We start from the raw sequence: 17881 nt of genomic DNA on the forward strand, positions 1-17881 counted from the left end.
TCTGGAATTACCGTGATGCATGTATTAGGCCTCTTGTTGTTGTCACAGAATTCCATTAAACTATGCTCAGCCTTCTTGAGCCTCCATTCTCATTTCTCTTCAGCAACTGCAATTGTAACTATCTTATCCTCCAATTTGCTGATTTTTTTCTTCTCCCTGGTTAAATCTGTTGGTAAATCCTTCTGTTGTATCTCTCATTTCAGTTATTGTCCCTTTCACAGGCAGTAAGTCTTGTCGTAGATCGTCATTTTGGTCATGCAATGTTTTCCTTATTTCTTTTAGCTCTATGTTTTCCCTTAAAGAAAAAAGAAAAAAAAAAAAAAACAAACCCTTGCTGTCAAGTTGATTCTGACTCATAGTGACCCTTTGTTTTCCCTTAGCTCTTTAAGTATATTTAATGTAGTTGTATCATATTCTTCCCTTTTTTTTTTTTTCCCATTATTTGGACATCCCTAGATGCACTTTCACTCCCTTTGTCATGTTCATTTGAATGGGCCATTATTTCTCTGTTCTTCGTGTGTTTTGTGATTTTTTTATTGGGGTGTTGTAATTTTCAAGCATGTTAACTTTTTCAGTTTTCTCCAGTATTTAGTGGTTTTGTCTGTACTACTTTCTGCAGAAAACTCTTAGAGGGGCAGAGTATTTGGCCTTTGCTTACTGTCATGGATTAAATTGTGTCCCCTGAAAATATATGTCAACTTGGTTAGGCCATGATTCCCAGTATTGTGTTGTTCGTCCTCCATTTTGTGATTATAAGTTTATGTTAAAGAAAATTAGGGTGGGATAGTAACACCCTTACTAAGGTCACACCCCTGATCCAATGTAAAAGGAGTTTCCCTGGGGTGTGGCCTGCACCATCTTCTATCTTACAAGAGATAACAGGAAAGAGAAGGGAGCAGAGGGGTGGAGGGGGCATCTCATACCACCAAGAAAGCAGCACTGGGAGCAGAGTGTGTCCTTTGGACCTGGGGTCCCTGCGCCTGAGAAGCTCCTCAGCCGGGGGAAGATTGATGACAGGGACCTTCCTCCGGAGCCAACAGGGAGAGAGAAAGCCTTCCACTGGAGCCCATGCCCTGAATTTGAACTTGTAGCCTACTAGACTGTGAGAGAATAAATTTCTCTTTTTTAAAGTCATCCACTTGTGGTATTTGGACCCTTGGGGAAGTCTGCCTTGTTGATTTTAGAGCAAAAGCTTGGGGTCCTATCTGTTTGTACAGGCAGGGGCTGTGGTGGTTAGGGAAGTGGGCTCCCCTTCTGGCACCACTTCTGCAGTTCACAGCAGCCTGAGGCCTGTGTGCCTTGGAGGAGGGGGACGGGTGGTGGGAAAAGCGATGTTCCTGCTGCATGTGCATGTTGTTGATCTGTTACTTCTTGCCTCTTTGTAGTTTCCCACTCCTTTTCTCTGTTCCTCAATTCAGAGTCTCTGAAATCCAAGCAGTGTTTCCATATATTTCTTGTTTTATTTGTTGGGGAGGGTCAGTAAGATGGTCTGTTTATGTCGCCATCTTCCTAGACTCCTGGGACAATTTTTGAAAACAGCTTGCTTGAATGACCATATTGTGTCTCATTCTCCTTTGTAAATAAATTTTACAGAGCTTGTAAATTCTACATGAATATACATTATAAGTTAAGTAGAAGTTAATGTATGTGAGTCCAGATTTTTTTTCTTAAAGAGTATTTAGGCATAAAATGCATCTTTGATAACTTGGAGTTTTCTTTTTATGTCCTTCCTTTCCTTTCTGTCTTCCACATGTAATTCTTTTGAATTTTAATTATCATTTGAAATTATACCAATTTATATTTCTCAGTGTTAAAAATAACCAAAACTCAAAGAAACTGAGATATAAGGTTCATTCTGAGCAGTTGTTCTATATGCATATAGGGATACCACTCTGATTCCAAATAAAAGCAGTTACAATGAGGTTTATGAAGAGAAGAGGAAGGAGAAGAATAGAAGATCAGCCATTCGCCAATCTTAACATGATTGACTGAACCCTGCCCTCCCCCTCGTACTGAGATCAACTGTTATCTTGGGTCATAAGGTTATCTCTGGCCCTCCTTCCACCTCTTGAAATTTAAGTTCAGAAAGCCTGGCTTTGAACAGTAAAAAAAAAAAAAAAAAAGCCTCTGACAGGATTTGGTCAGGAATTTTTACAGTTAATATTTGGTTTCATGGGAAAGAAAAGCCTTAAGATCAAAGTAACATGCCTGTTATTAATGTTTCTCATTGACATGAGTATGAAGTTTCAGTTCCTGAAAATAAAAACTGTTGATAAAGAAACTTAAGACCTTAGGGAAAAGATCATTCGGATGACTGAGTGTTACATTTTAACCATGAAGATCCTTAAATACTTTTATACCTGCTAAAATAAAATCATAAAGATATTATATTAAATAGAGTAACTGTCATTTTATATATCTTATGTAACAATAAACCAGTTGCTCTTGAGTGAACACGGCAACCCCATGTGTGTCAGAGTAGAACCATGTTCTGTAAGGTTTTTATGACTGTGACCTTCAAGAAGCAGATCACCAGACCTTTCTTCCGAAGTGCCTCTCTGAGTGGTTTTGAACAACCAACCTTTTGCTGGCTCAGTCCTTAACTGTTTGCATCACACAGGGAGCAGTACTGTATGATTAATTTCTACTTACTGTGTACTTGCTCCCAGTAAGATGTTTATGAACTCTGTCTTCCACTGTTTTAATTAGAAGCTTTACTTTTGTTTTGCTGTGTTGCAGAGTAGGTGGACACTGAGAGGCTTTTTTTTTTTTCCCCCTGTATCTGGTTCAGTATGTCTTCTTTTGAATTTATGATTCGTGTTGTTGGCACCTGCCTCCATTCTGTGGTCTCAGAAATGTAAAGTTTTTCAGATGTTTGGGTGTGAAAACATTTTAGATAATTTTTATTGATTCTTCTTGGCTTGACATATGGGGGATTTTCCACCTACTGTTCCATATAGCTCGATCTCTGCTGAGTCAGATGGCAATTCTACCTCTAGTTTTTTGAGGAACCACCAGACTGTTTACAACAATGGCTATACCATTTTACATTCCCAGCAGTAATGAATGACGGTTCCAATTTCTCCACATCCCCTCCAACACTTGTTATTTTCTGGATTTTTTTTTTATCTTTGCCATCCTAGTGGGAGTAAAATAGTATCTCATGCCTTTGATTTGCATTTCTCTGATAGCTAATGGTGTTGAGCATCTTTTCATGTCTGTTGGCCATTTGAATATCCTCTTTGGTGTCTGTTCATGTCCTTTGCCCAGTTTTTGATTAGGTTACTTGTCTTTTTGTTGTTCAGATGTAGAAGTTTTCTGTGTACAGCCATGCACCACGTAAAGTCCGTTTGGACAGTATCCAACCATATACATCTGTGTTTATGTATGAAATGTTTTTAATGGATATACTGTATCAAATTTTCTGATTTTAAGAGTAATACTTTTTTGAAAAAATACCTCACAGGAAAATGAAAGCCTTACTGTAATCTCATCCCCAGAGATAAACACTATCAAGGTGTAATGTACCATTTTGTAAACTTTTTATTGTAACTCCTGCAGGACCCTGTGGCGTTGTACTGACACCTCCTATGGGAGCAGCAGCAGCAACTTCTAGGGCCGTCCTTTTCACTGTGGGGTCACCTCCACATAGTGCCACGGCCCCCGCTTGTACCCATATGGTCCTTCGAACAAGAACGACTTCAGGTAAGGTATTATTACAACCTTCAGCTAGTTTTTGGAGTGTGATGTTCTGATAATGACTTACCACTGTAAGATAAGTCACTTTATCTCTCTGGGCTTCAGTTTTTTTGCTGGTGAAATGGAGATAACTTTTTCTTTACCTTAATGGGTTATAAGGAGTAAATGAGACATTTATTTAACATTTTTTGAAAAGTAAAAGTGCTATATATGTATATATTATACTGTTACATATAGGATAGTATTATAAAAATCATATAAATGTGAATGCCCCATGATGAAGCAGCTATGCACATATAGTGGTTCTCAGCTTATATTGAAGGCTTATTATAGTATTATAGTAGATGCAGTAAATATTTTGAAGATAATAGGAATTTTGGTATATTTTGGTTGTTTTTACACTTTGGGTCCCAATCTTTGCATGTATTCCTAGACATAGACAGACTAATAGATTTGTTTCTCATCTATAATCTATAAATCTACCACCCTTCTATCAGTTTGTCACACTGCAGTGGCTTGCATACTTACTGTGGTGGTTGGATACTATGCCTTTGGTATTTCAGATACCAGCAGGGTCACCCATGGTGGCTGGATTTCAGCAGAGCTTCCAGGCTAAGACAGACTTGGAAGAAAGGTCCGGTGATCTACTTCCGAAAATTAGCCAGTGAAAACCTTAATGGAGCTCACAAAATATTGTCTAACTCACTTGCTTTGGATATGTCATCAGGAAGAATCAGTTGCTAGAGGGGCACATTGTGTTTGGTGAAGCAGAAGGCCAGTGAGGGCATGGAAGAACCTGGGTGAGATGGATTGGCATAGTAGCCACAGCGATGGACTCAAAATGCTGGCGATTGTGAGGATGATGCAGGACTGGACAATGTTTTGTTCTGTTGTACTTAAGGTCACCATGAGTGAGAGTTGATTTGATGGCAGCTAACAACAATAGCACTCTATAAGTAGGTTATTAATATCAAATTTTAAAAGTATTTAGATTGAACTTGAAATCAGTTATCATTTGATACCATATTAATACTGTACCTTGTATCCTTTAAGTTCTGTTATGCTAAATAATTTACTATTCAAGATATCAATAAATTAATAAGCAAAGAATATAAGAAAACAGGAGAGGAAGTAGAGGTAATGATCTTTTAAGATTATTAAAACTCTTAAATAAGAAATAATAAGATACCATTTTACGTAAGAAAATATCATTTGAAGGAAGTAACATTTTATGTGTATCAACTAAGCCAACTTTTAAAAAAGTATAACACCCAGTGTTGAGGCTGTAGTGGGATCTGTGTGCTTACTCACTGGTGCTCTAGAAAGCAGTATGGCAATTTTTACGAAGAGCTATAAAAATGTTTACAATATTTAACCAGTGGTAACCCCATTCCTGTTTATATTACTTTGGAGTATTTATAACAAAGAAATCTTTCAAAAGAAAACTGTATTTCATTTCAGTGTTATTTGTGATTTGTAAAATCAGACACAGTATAAACGCCCCAGGTTAGAGGACTAAACTAGCTAAGGAAATTACATATATAGATTTAGTGACCCACTAGCATATATTAAGTTTTATAATTATGAAGACTATGGAGCAACGTGGAGAAAGGTATATGATATAAATTTTTGTAAAACAATATAAAAAGGGTAGCTATGATGATGACTATAAAGTCTACATCTGATAGTGATGATGATACCCAGTGCCCTCGAGTTGATTCCAACTCATAACGACCCTATAGGACAGAGTAGAACTGCCCCATAGAGTTTCCAAGGAGCGCCTGGCAGATTCGAACTGCTGACCCTTTGGTTAGCAGCCGTAGCACTTAACCACTACACCACCAGGGTTTCCAAATGATAGCTGTCACCAAGTCAGCTCCTGCTTATGGCAACCTTGTTGTTGTTGTTGTTAGGTGCCATCAAGTTGCTTCCGACTCATAGCAACCGTCTGCACAACAGAATGAAACTCTTCCCGGTCCTGTGCCATCCTTAAAATCATTGTTATGCTCGAGCTCATTGTTGCAGCCACTGTGTCAGTCCACCTGGTTGAGGATCTTCCTCTTTTCCACTGACTCTGTACTTTACCAAGCATGAGGTCCTTCTCCAGGGACTGATCCCTCCTGACAACACGTCCAAAGTATCTAAGACGCAGTCTCACCACCCTTGCTTCTAAGGAGCATTCTGGTTCTACTTCTTCCAAGACAGATTTGTTTATTCTTTTAGCAGTCCATGGTATATTAAATATTGTTCGTCAACGCCACAATTCAAAGCCATCAATTCTTCTTCGGTCTTCCTAAATCATTGTCCAGCTTTCATGTGCATATGATGTGATTGAAAATACCATGGCTTGGGTCAGGTGCACCTTAGTCTTCAAGGTGACATCTTTGCTTTTTAACAGTTTAGAGAGGTCCTTTGCAGCAGATTTGCCCAATGCAGTGTGTCTTTTGATTTCTTGACTGCTGCTTCCATGGCTGTTGATTGTGGATCCAAGTAAAATGAAATCCTTGACAACTTCAGTCTTTTCTCCATTTATCATGATATTGCTTACTGGTCCAGTTGTGAAGATTTTTGTTTTCTTTATGTTGAGGTACAATCCTTACTGAAGGCTGTGGTCTTTGCTCTTCATTAGTAAGTGCTTCAAGTGCTCTTCACTTTCAGCAAGCAAGGTTGTGTCATCTGCATAATGCAGGTTGTTAATGAGCCTTCGTCCAATCCTCATGCCCCGTTCTTCTTCATAGAGTCTAGCTTCTCAGATTATATGCTCAGCATACAGATTGAATAGGTGCGGTGAAAAGAGACAACCCTGACGCATACCTTTCCTGACTTTAAACCACTCAGTATTCCTTTGTTCTGTCTGAACAACTGCCTCATGATCTACGTAGAGGTTCCTTACAAGTACAATTAAGTGTTCTTGGAATTCCCATTCTTTGCAATGTTATCCATAATTTGTTATGATCCACACAGTTGAATGCCTTTGCATAGTCAAGAAAACACAAGTAAACATCCTTCTGGTATTCTCTGCTCTCAGCCAGCATCCATCTGACATCAGCAACGATATCTCTGGTTCCACATCCTCTTCTGATATCGGCCTGAATTTCTGGGAGTTCCTTGTCAATATACTGCTGCAGTCACTTTTGAATGATCTGCAGCAAAATTTTGCTTGCGTGTGATATTGATGATACTGTTCTATAATTTCCACATTCGGTTGGATCACCTTTCTTGGGAATAGCGTAAATGCAGATTTCTTCAAGTCGGTTGGCCAGATAGCTGTCTTCCAAGTTTCTTGGAATAGATGAGTGAGCACCTCCAGTGCCGTATCCGTTTGTTGAAACATCTCAACTGATACTCTGTCAATTCCTGGAGCCTTGTTTTTTGCCAGTTCCTTCAGTGCAGCTTGGATTTCTTCCTTCAGTACCATTGGTTCCTGATCACATGCTGCCTCTTGAAATGATTGAAGATCGACTAATTCTTTGTGGTGTAATGGCTCTGTGTATTCCTTGCATCTTCGTCTGATGCTTCCTGCGTCGTTTAATATTTTCCCTATAGAATCCTTCACTATTGCAACTGGAGGCTTAAATTTTTTCTTCAGCTCTTTCAGTTAGAGAAATGCCAAGCATGTTCTTCCGTTTTGGTTTTCTATCTCCAGCTCTTTGCACATGTCATTATAATACCTTATTTAGTCTTTTGGAGCCGCCCTGTGACGTTGTTTGTTGAGTGGTTTTATTTCATCATTTCTTCCTTTTGCTTTAGCTGCTTGACATTTGGAAGCAAGTTTCAGAGTCTCCTCTGACATCCATCTTGGTCTTTTCTTTCTTTCCTGTCTTTTCAATGACCTCTTGCTTTCTTCATGTATGATGTCCTTGATGTCATTCCACAACTCATAAGGTCTTTAGTCATTAATGTTCAACGCATCAAATCTATTCTTGAGTGGTCTTTAAATTCAGGTGGGATATACTCAAGGTCGTATTTTGGCTCTCGTGGACTTGCTCTGATTTTCTTCAGTTTCAGCTTGATCTTGCATATGAGCAATTGATGGTCTGTTCCACAGTCGGCCCCTGGCCTTGTTCTGACCGATGACAGTGAGCTTTTCCATTGTCTCTTTCCACAGATGTAGTTGATTTGATTCCTGTGTGTTCCATCTGGTGAGGTCCATGTGTATAGTCGCTGTTTATGTTGGTGAAAAACAGTATTTGCAGTGAAGTCACTGGTCTTGCAAAATTCTTTCATTTGATCTCTGGCATTTTTTCTTTCACCAGGGCCTTATATTCCAACTACCAATGTTTTTCTTCCAACTTTCACAGTCCAATCAGCAGTAATAATGAATGCATCCTAACTGCATGTTTGATCAATTTCAGACTGCAGAAGCTGATAAAAATCTTCAATTTCTTTATCTTTGGCCTTAGTGGTTGTGTGTAAATTTGAATAATAGCTGTATCGAACTGGTCTTCCTTGTAGGCATATGGATATTATCTTATCACTGACACCGTTATACTTCAGGATAGATACTGAAATGTTCCTTTTGACAGTGAATGCAACACCATTCATTATGGACAAGAAAATAAAACATAGCATCGTCTTCACAATCACCAGCATGTTCAAGTCCATCTTTGCGGCTGTTGTGCCAGTTCATCTCATGAGGGTTTCTCTCACCCTTACTGTCCCTCTGTTTCACCAGACATAACGTCCTCCTCCAACTATCGATCCTTCCTAATGATATAGCCAAAGCAAGGGAGTCAGACAGTGTTCTGTTGTGATCCATAAGGCTTTCACTGACTAATTTTTAGAAGTAGATTGCCTTCCCAGGCCTTTCTTCCTGGTCTTTCTTAGTCTGGAAGTTCTGCTGAAACCTATCCACCATGGGTGACCCTGCTGCTATTTGAAACACTAATGGCATAGCATCCAGCATCATAGCAACATGCAAACCACCATAGCACAACAAACTGACAGATGGGTAAGCATGGAAAAATAAAAATCATTGATACGCTCAAATAGGGGATTACTGGCTTTTAACATTTTTTCATTATTAATAATAGATTTTATTCAATAAGTAAAAGTAGAAGTGGATACAAAAGTCCCTAACTTCTCAGACTAACTCAGGAAACTGCTCTGTGTGTTCTGTTTCCTTCCAGTGGGGTCCAGCAGCTCTGGAGGCTCCCTCTGCTCCGCGAGTGGCCGTGTGTGTATGGGCTCCCCACCTGGTGTGTGTTCAGGATCTTCCCCTCCACGAGCAGAGGCAGCTCCCAGCCTGAGGTACATGCCTTATGGTGCTTCACCCCCCAGCTTAGAGGGGCTCATCACCTTTGAAGCTCCTGAACTGCCTGAGGAGACACTGATGGAGGTAGAGGAAAGACTGTTGTGTTGTGCTCATGTAATCTTTGACGCTATGTGAGAGTGTTCTAGTGATGATGAAAGAAAAAATACTGTTGAGTAGTGTTTTTTTTTCTCTTTAACTTTTTGTTTGTATTTGATAAACATCACTGATATATTTTCAGAATAACATCGGTAATGATTCTCATCCATAACAAGTTTTGGTTCATAGGAAGTGCCATATTTTGTGTTTTTTATAATTCCATTGTGGTAAAATATATATAATAGAAAGTTTGCCATTTTAACCATTTTTAAGTATACAGCTCAGTGACAGTAATTACTTTCACCATGTTGTGCATCCATCACTACTGTCCAGTTCCAAAAGTTGTACATCACTCCAAAGAGAAACTCAGTACCCCTTCAGCAATAACTCCCATCCCTACCTCTTCCCAATACCTGGTTATCACTAATAAACTTTTGTCTCTATACATAGGCCTGTTCTACATATTTCATATAGGTGGACTCCTACAATGTTTGTCCTTCTGTGTCTGACTTACTCAGCATAATGTTTTCAAGGTTAATCCATGTTGTAACATGTATCACAACTTCATTTTTCATTGTTGCGTGTATAGACCACATTTTGTTTACCCATTCATCTGTTGATGCACACTTGGGTTGTTTCCACCTTTTGACTATTACGAATAATGCTGCAGTGAACACTGGTATAGAAGTGTCTGTCTGAGTCCCTGATTTCAAGTCTTACAGGTATATACCTAGGAGTGAAATTCTTGGGTCATATGGTTATTTTATATTTAACTTTTTTGAGGAACTGCCAAACATTTCTACAGCAGCTGCACCATTTTACATTCTCACCAGGAATAGCATCCTCCCCAACACATGTTAGTTTCTATTTTTTCTGATAATAGCTACCCTGGTGGGTGTGAAGTGGTATCTCATTGTAGTTTTCATTTACATTTCCCTGATGCCTAACGATATTGAGCATCTTTTTATGTGCTCATTGACCATTTGTATTATCTTCCTTGGAGAAATGTCTATTACGTTTTTGGTCCATTTTTTAATTGAGTGGTTTCCCTTTTTGTTGATGAGTTGTAGGAGTTCTTTATATATTCTTGATATTAAATCCTTATCAGATGTATGGTTTCCAGGTATTTTCTCCCATTCTGTAGGTTGTCAAGACTTCCTTGATAATGTCCTTTGATACACAAAAGTTTTTAATTTTGATGGAGTCCAGTTTATTTATTTCCTTTGTTGCTTGTGCTTTATTTATTTATTTATTGTGCTTTAGGTGAAAGTTTACAAATCAAGTCAGTCTCTCAAACAAAAAGTTATACACACCTTGCAATGTACTCCTGGATGCTCTCATCCTAATGAGATGGTACATTCTTCCTCTCCGCACAATGTTCCCTGTGTCCGTTCAACCAGCTCCTGTCCCCCTCTGCCTTCTCATCTTGCCACCAGACAGGAGTTGCCCACATAATCTCATGTGTCTGCTTGAGCCAAGAAGCTCACTCCTCAACAGTATCATTGTCTATTTTACAGTCCACTCCAATCTCCATCTAGAGAGTTGGCTTACAAAGGGTCTGGGGACCATGACTGTCAGGGGTCCCTCCAGTATCAGTCAGACCATTAAGCCTGGTCTTTTTCACCAGAATTTGAGATCTGCATCCCACTGTTCTCCTGCTTCATCAGGGATTCTCTGTTGTGTTCCCTGTCAGGGCAGTGATCGGTGGTAGCCAGGCACCATCTAGTTCTTCTGGTCTAAGGCTGATGGAGTCTCTGGTTTATGTGGCCCTTTCGGTCTCTTGGCTCATCTTTACCATATATCTTTGGTGTTCTTCATTCTCCTTTGCTCTAGGTAGATTGAGACCAATTGATGCATCTTAGATGGCCGCTTACTACCGTTTAGAACCCTAGACGCTTCTCACCGAAGTGGGATGCAGAACGTTTTCTTAGTACATTTAGCTACGCTAATTGACCTAGATGTCCCTTGAAACCATGGTCCCCAGACCCCTGTCCCTGCTACTCTGGCCATCAAAGCATTTGGTCGTATTCAGGAAACTTCTTTGCTTTTGGTTTAGTCCAGTTGTCCTGACTTCCAGTGTGTTGTGTGTTGCCCTTCCCATCACTAAAATAATTCTTGTCTACTATCTAGTTAGTGAATATGCCTCTCCCTCCCTTCCCACCCTCGTAGCCATCAAAGAGTATTTTCCTGTATCTAGAGTTCTTATAACAGTGGTCTCATACGATATTTGTCCTTTTGCACCTGACTAATTTCACTCAGTATAATGCCTTCCAGATTCTTCCATGTTAAGAGATGTTTCACAGATTCATTGTTGTTCTTAGTTGTTACATAGTATTCCATTGTGTGAATATACCATAATTTATTTATCCATTCATCCATTAATGAGCACCTTGGTTGCTTCCACCTTTTTGCTGTCGTATTCACTGCTGCAGTGAACATGGATGTGCATATGTCTGTTCGTGTAAAGGCGTTTATTTCTCTAGGATATATTCCAATGAGTGGAATTGCTGGATTGTATGGTAGTTCTATTTCTAGCTTTTTTCAGGAAGTGCCAAATCGATTTGCAAAGTGGTTGTACCATTTTACATTCCCACCAGCAGTGTATAATTGTTCCAGTCTCTCTGTAACTTCTCCAACATTTATTATTTTGTGTTTTTTGGATTAATGCCAGCCTTGTTGGAGTGAGATGGTATCTCATTGTAGTTTTGATTTGCATTTCTCTAATGGCTAATGATCATGAGCATTTCCTCATGTATCTGTTGGCCGCCTGAATGTCTTCTTTGGTGTAGTGCCTGTTTATATCCTTTGCCCATTTTTTAATTGGGTTATTTGTCTTCTTGTTGTTGAGCTTTTGCAATATTATGTAGATTTTAGAGATCAGGCACTGATCGGAAATGTCATAGCTAAAAACTTTATCCCAGTCTGTAGGTAATCTCCTTACTCTCTTGGTGAATCTTCGGATGAGCATAGGTGTTTCATTTTTAGGAGCTCCCAGTTCTCTTCTAGTGGTTTGAACATTGTTAATAATGTTTTGTATATTGTTTATGCCATGTATTAGGGCTCCTAGCATTGTCCCTATTTTTTCTTCCATGATCTTTATCATTTTAGATTTTATATTTAGGTCCTTGATCCATTTAAGTTTCTTTTTGTGCATGGTGTGAGATATAGGTCTTGTTTCATTTTTTTTGCAGATGGATATCCAGTTATGCCACCACCATTTGTTAAAGAGACTGTCTTTTCCCCATTTAACAGACTTTGGGTCTTTGTCAAATATCAGATGCTCATATGTGGATGGATTTATGTCTGGATTCTCAATTCTGTTCCTTTGGTCTATGTATCTGTTGTACCAGTACCAGGCTGTTTTGACTACTGTGGTGGTATAATAGGTTCTAAAATCAGGTAGAGTGAGGCCTCCCAGTTTGTTCTTCTTTTTCAGTAATGCTTTACTTATCCGGGGTCTCTTTCCCTTCCATATGAAGTTGGTGATTTGTTTCTCTATCACATTAAAAAATGTCACTGGTATATGGATCAGGATTGCATTGTATCTGTAGATCACATTGGGCAGAAAAGACATTTTTACAATGTTGAGTCTTCCTATCCATGAGCAAGGTATGTTTTTCCATTTATGTAGGTCTCTTTTGGTTTCTTGCAGTAGTGTCTTATAATTTTCATTGTATGTTCTTTTACGTCTCTGGTTAGATTTATTCCTAAGTATTTTATCTTTTGGGGAGCTATTGTAAATAGTATTGATTTGCTGATTTCCTCTTTGACGTTCTATTTGTTGGTGTTGAGGAATCCAACTGATTCATGTATGTTTATCTTGTATTGTCATGGTCTGTTAAACTCCTCTATTTCAGTAGTTTTCTTGAGGATTCCTTAGGGTTTTCTGTGTATAAGATCATGTCATCTGCAAATAGAGACACTTTTACTTCTTCTTTGCCAATTTGGATGTCGTTTATTTCTTTATCTAGCCTGATAGCTCTGGCTAGAACATCCAGCACACTGTCGAATAAGAGTGGTGATAAAGGGCACCCTTTTCTGGTTCCCATTCTCAAGCGGAATTTTTTTAGTTTCTCTCCGTTCAGGATGATGTTGGCTGTTGGCTTTGTATGAATTCCCTTTATTATGTTGAGGCAAACCAGTCAAACCAAACCTGTTGCCATTGAGTCGATTCCGACTCATAGCGACCCTGTGGGACAGAGTAGAACTGCCCCACAGAGTTTCCAAGGAGCGCCTGGTGGATTTGAACTGCTGACCTCTTGGTTAGAAGCCGTCGTACTTAACCACTACACCACCAGGGTTTCCATTTTCCCTCTGTTCCTATTTGGCTGAGAGTTTTTACCATGAATGGGTATTGAACTTTGTCAATACGTTTTCTGCACCAATTGATCAGATCATGTGGTTCTTGACTTGTGTTTTATTTATGTGATGGAGTACATTGATTGTTTTTCTAATGTTGAACCTTTCCAGCATACCTGGTATGAATCCCACTTGGTCATGGTGAATTATTTTTTTGATATGTTGTTGAGTTCTGTTGGCTGGAATTTTGTTGAGGATTTTCATGTCGAAGTTCCTGAGGGATATTGGTGCGTAATTTTCTTTTTTTGTGATGTCTTTACCTGGTTTTGGTTTCAGGGTTATGCTGGCTCCCTAGAATGAGTTTGGGAGTATTCCATCCTTTTCTATGCTCTGAAATACCTTTAGTATTAGTGGTGCTAACTCTTCTCTGAAAGTTTGGTAGGATTCTCCAGTAAAACTGTCAGCGCCAGGGCTTTTTTTATTGGGAGTTTTTAATTACCTTTTCAATCCTTTCTTTTGTTACAGGTTTATTTAGTTGTTCCACCCCTGTTTGTGTTAGTTTAGGTAGGCAGTGTGTTTCTGGAAATTCATCCATTTCCTCTAGGTTTTCAAATTTATTAGACTACAGTTTTTCATAGTATTTTGTTATGATTCTTTTAATTTCAGTTGGGTCTATTATGATATCACCCATCTCATTTTTTATCCTGGTTATTTGCTTCGTCTCCTATTTTTCTTTTGTCACTTTGGCCAGTGGTTATCGATTTTGTTAATCTTTTCAAAGAACCCCCTTTTGGCCTTGTTAACTCTTTCAGTTGTTTTTCTGTTCTCTCATTTAATTCTGCTGTAATTTTTTTATTTACTTTCTTCTGGTGTCTGTGGGTTTCTTTTGTTGCTTTTTCTGTTTGTTCAAATTGTAGGGATAATTCTTTGATTTTGGCCCTTCTTTTTGTATTTGTGCATTTACTGATATAAATTGACCTGTGAACACTGCTTTAGCTGTGTCCCAAAGGTTCTGATAGGAAGTGTTTTCATTCTCCTTTGATTCTATGAATTTCTTTATTCTGTCCTTAATTTCTTCTGTAATCCAATCGTTTTTGAGCCGAGTGTTGTTCAGTTTCCATGTGTTTGATTCCTTTTCCCTGTTTTTTCTGTTATTGATTTCTCATTTTATGGCTTTGTGGTCCGAGAAGATGCTTTGTAATATTTTGATGTTTTGGATTCTGCTAATGCTTGCTTTATGGCCTAATATGTAGTGTATTCTAGAGAATGTTCCGTGTGGGGTTGGAAAAGAAAGTATACTTGGCTGCTGTTGGGTTGCGTTCTATATATGTCTGTGAGGTCAAGTTGGTTGATTTTGTCATTTAGATCGTCTGTGTCTTTATTGAACTTCTTTCTGGATGTCTGTCCTTCACTGAAAATGGTGTGTTAGAAGTCTCCTAGTACTATTGTGCAGCTGTCTATCTCACTTTTTAATGCTCTTAGAGTTTGTTTTATGTATCTTGCAGCCCTGTCATTGGGTGCATAACTATTTAATATGGTTATATCCTCCAGGTATATTGCGCCTTTAATCATTATATAGTGACCTTCATTATCCTTTGTGGTGGATTTAATTTTGAAGTCTGTTTTATTAGAAATTAGTATTGCCACTCCTGCTCTTTTTTGATTGTTGTTTGCTTGATTGTATTTTTTCCATCTTTTGAGTTTTTGTTTGTGTCTTTAAGTCGAAGGTGTGTCTCTTGTAGGCAGCATATAGACAGATTGTTTTTTTTTTAATCCATTCTTCCACTCTGTCTCTTCATTGGTGCACTTAGTCCATTTACATTCAGCGTGATTATGGGTAAGTATGAGTTTAGTGCTGTCATCTTGATGTCTTTTTTTGTGTGTTGTTGACAGTTTCTTTTTTCCATTTAATTTTTTCTGCCGAGTAGTTTTTCTTTTTAAGTTGTGTTTTCCTCTTTTTCATTGTTGTTGATTTTGTTTTTGTTGAGTCTTTATGTTTTTCTTGTATTTTATTTTGATGTGTAGGATTGTTAGCCTACTTTGTGGTTACTTATTATTTAACCCTATTTTTCTAAGATTGAACCAGAGTTTTTTTCTCCCCGTATCACCTTGACTTCCTTTCCAGATCTATGACTACATTTTTAGTCCTTCTTTATTGATTTAATATTGTCATCTTTTACATAATGACATCGTTATTTCCTTGTTTTGAGTGTTTTTTTTGTCTTGATTTATTATTGTGATTTCCCTCTCTGGGTTTATAATCTGGTTGCTCTGTACTGTGTTGTAGTGTTGGGTTGATATCTGATACCAATTTTGTAACCAGAGAATTTCCTTTAGCATTTCTTGTAGTTTTGGCTTGGTTTTGCTAATTCCCTAAATTCTGTTTATCTGGAACTGTCTTAATTTCACCTTCATTTCTGAGAGACAGTTTTGCTGGATATATGATTCTTGGCTGGCAATTTTTTTCCTTCAAGGCTTTGTATGTGTCATCCCATTACCTTCTTGCCTGCGTGGTTTCTGCCGAGTGGTCCGAGCTTATTCTTACTGACCCTCCTTTGTAGGTGAGTTTTCGTTTATCCCTTGCTGCTCTTAAAATTTTCTCTTTATCTTTGGTTTTGCCAAATTTGATTATAATATGTCTTGGTGACTTTCTTTTGGGATTTAGCTTATATGGGGTTCGATGAACATCTTGAATAGTTATCTTCTCATCTTTTTTTGATATCAGGAAGTTTTCCGCCAACAAATATTCAACAATTCTCTGTATTTTTTGTTTTCCCTCCCTATTCTAGCACTCCTATCACTTGTAAGTTATTTCTCTTGATATAGTCACATAAATTTTAGTGTTTCTTAATTTTTTTTAATTCTTTTATCTGATTTTTCCTCAAATATGTTGGTGTCAAGTGTTTTATCTTCAGTCTCACTAATTTGGACTTTCATCTCCTCAATTCTGCTCTGCCGACTTCCTACTGAGTTGTCTAATCCTCAAATTTTATTTTTAATCTTCAGAATTTCTGATTGCTATTTCTGTTGATTCTTGCAGGCTATTAAATTTTTCATTATGTTTTGGAAATCTTAATTTCCTTGACCACTTTATCTGTGTGCTCCTTAGCTTGCTCTGCATTTTGCCTATCTCCTCCCTGATGTCTTGAAGTGTTCTATATATTAATCTTGTATTGTACATCTGGTAATTCTAGGAATACATCTTCATCCGGCAGATTCCTTGAGTCTTTGTTTTGGGAGTTGATTGAAGCGATCATGGTCTACGTCTTTATGTGATTTGATATTGTCTGTTGTCTCCGAGCCATCTAAAAGTTATTGTATTAATGTATTTTATGTTTGCTCACTGTGTCCTAGCCTCTTGCTTTGTTTTGTTTTGATATATGCAGATAGGCTACTGGAGTGAGCTAATGTGATTACTGGAGACTTTGAAGCACTAATGTCCTGTCACCAGATGGCTAGAGGTTTCATCAGGTATATGAGCCTAGGAGTCAATTCACTATTCTTGTATAGATTCAGCTCAGGTGTCCAGGTAGTTGGTCACCTAGGATGTGGTGCAGGCTCTCACCTACGATCTTAGAGGAGCAGTTGTAATTGGTGTATGCACAGGTTTCTCGTTGCAGCATGGGGTCAGACTCTGAGGAAGGCAGGGGGCTGACAACCTTCCCCTGAGTGTGTGTGAGGAAGGTGCGTCCCTGTTCTCTAGAGCGCACTGGTGGGTGGGCTCTGCAGCCATATCATAGGCACCCAGTGGTTTTAACTGTAAGGCTGGGAGACACCACTTATCCTTGGACCCCTTTTGTGAGTTGCTAGGTGGCATGGGTGGAGGCATCAGTTTTCAGGCCCCTCATACGGGTAGGTGAGGACCCTGTTTAATAGGCAGAGTGGTATCAAAAGTCAAAAATCCCACCTCTCCACTGCTAAGCCGAAACACAGTTAGACCTCAAGTACATTCACCTTTGCAATATAACAGCAAGGTCCTACCTTTTGAAATGGGGCCACCTGGGTCCATGCAGGGGTAAAAGACGTTCAAAATCTTTGGACCGCTTGTGCCTGGACAGGAGCCGCTTCTGCTGTACATTTCCGCATTAGGGAAGCTGGCAAATTTTTTTTCCCCCATTTGTTAATTTATTCCTTCCCCAAGGCCAGGAGAATGGCTCAGGGAGCACAGCAGGACCTATCTCAGGCCCAGGGAACCAGCTGTCACTGAAGCCAGGTGGGGAAGAGGGAGGAGGGATCAGATAGATGGGAGAGAGGTTTTTCAAAAGAAATTGCTGTTAGATCCACGTGGTAAATTAGACGAAATCACTTATCTCGTGCTGAGAGTGCTATTTATTTGCTGATTCCAGGGCCTTGCATAGATTCTGTGCAGTTGCTTCAGGGGATCAGGGCTGTGCCACTTTGCTTGCCTTCGTTCACTGAAGCAGCTATGTCTCGAATGCTACCACCAGCCCCACCACAGTCCCACAAGGGGATCAGTGCTGCGTCACTTTGTTTCCTTTCACTGAAGTAACTGCACCTTGAATGCTACTGCCC

At 39.0% G+C, this 17881-nt stretch overlaps 1 protein-coding gene across 10 annotated transcripts in view; it reads left to right on the forward strand.

Moving 5' to 3' along the window:
- Positions 1-17881, forward strand: part of ULK2 (unc-51 like autophagy activating kinase 2) — a 178814-nt gene that overhangs the window by 134645 nt on the left and 26288 nt on the right. For all 10 annotated transcript variants that reach the window (XR_010321043.1, XM_064279347.1, XM_064279349.1 and 7 more), the window contains 2 exons: positions 3562-3705; positions 8829-9037. Coding sequence is in view for 9 of the 10 variants with exons in the window: in XM_064279347.1 (XP_064135417.1) it covers positions 3562-3705; positions 8829-9037 (353 nt within the window). In the remaining variant the exon portion in view is untranslated. The remainder of the gene's footprint in view (positions 1-3561; positions 3706-8828; positions 9038-17881) is intronic.

This window comes from Loxodonta africana, chromosome 2, assembly GCF_030014295.1.
Source record: "Loxodonta africana isolate mLoxAfr1 chromosome 2, mLoxAfr1.hap2, whole genome shotgun sequence".
Lineage (NCBI taxonomy): Eukaryota > Metazoa > Chordata > Mammalia > Proboscidea > Elephantidae > Loxodonta > Loxodonta africana.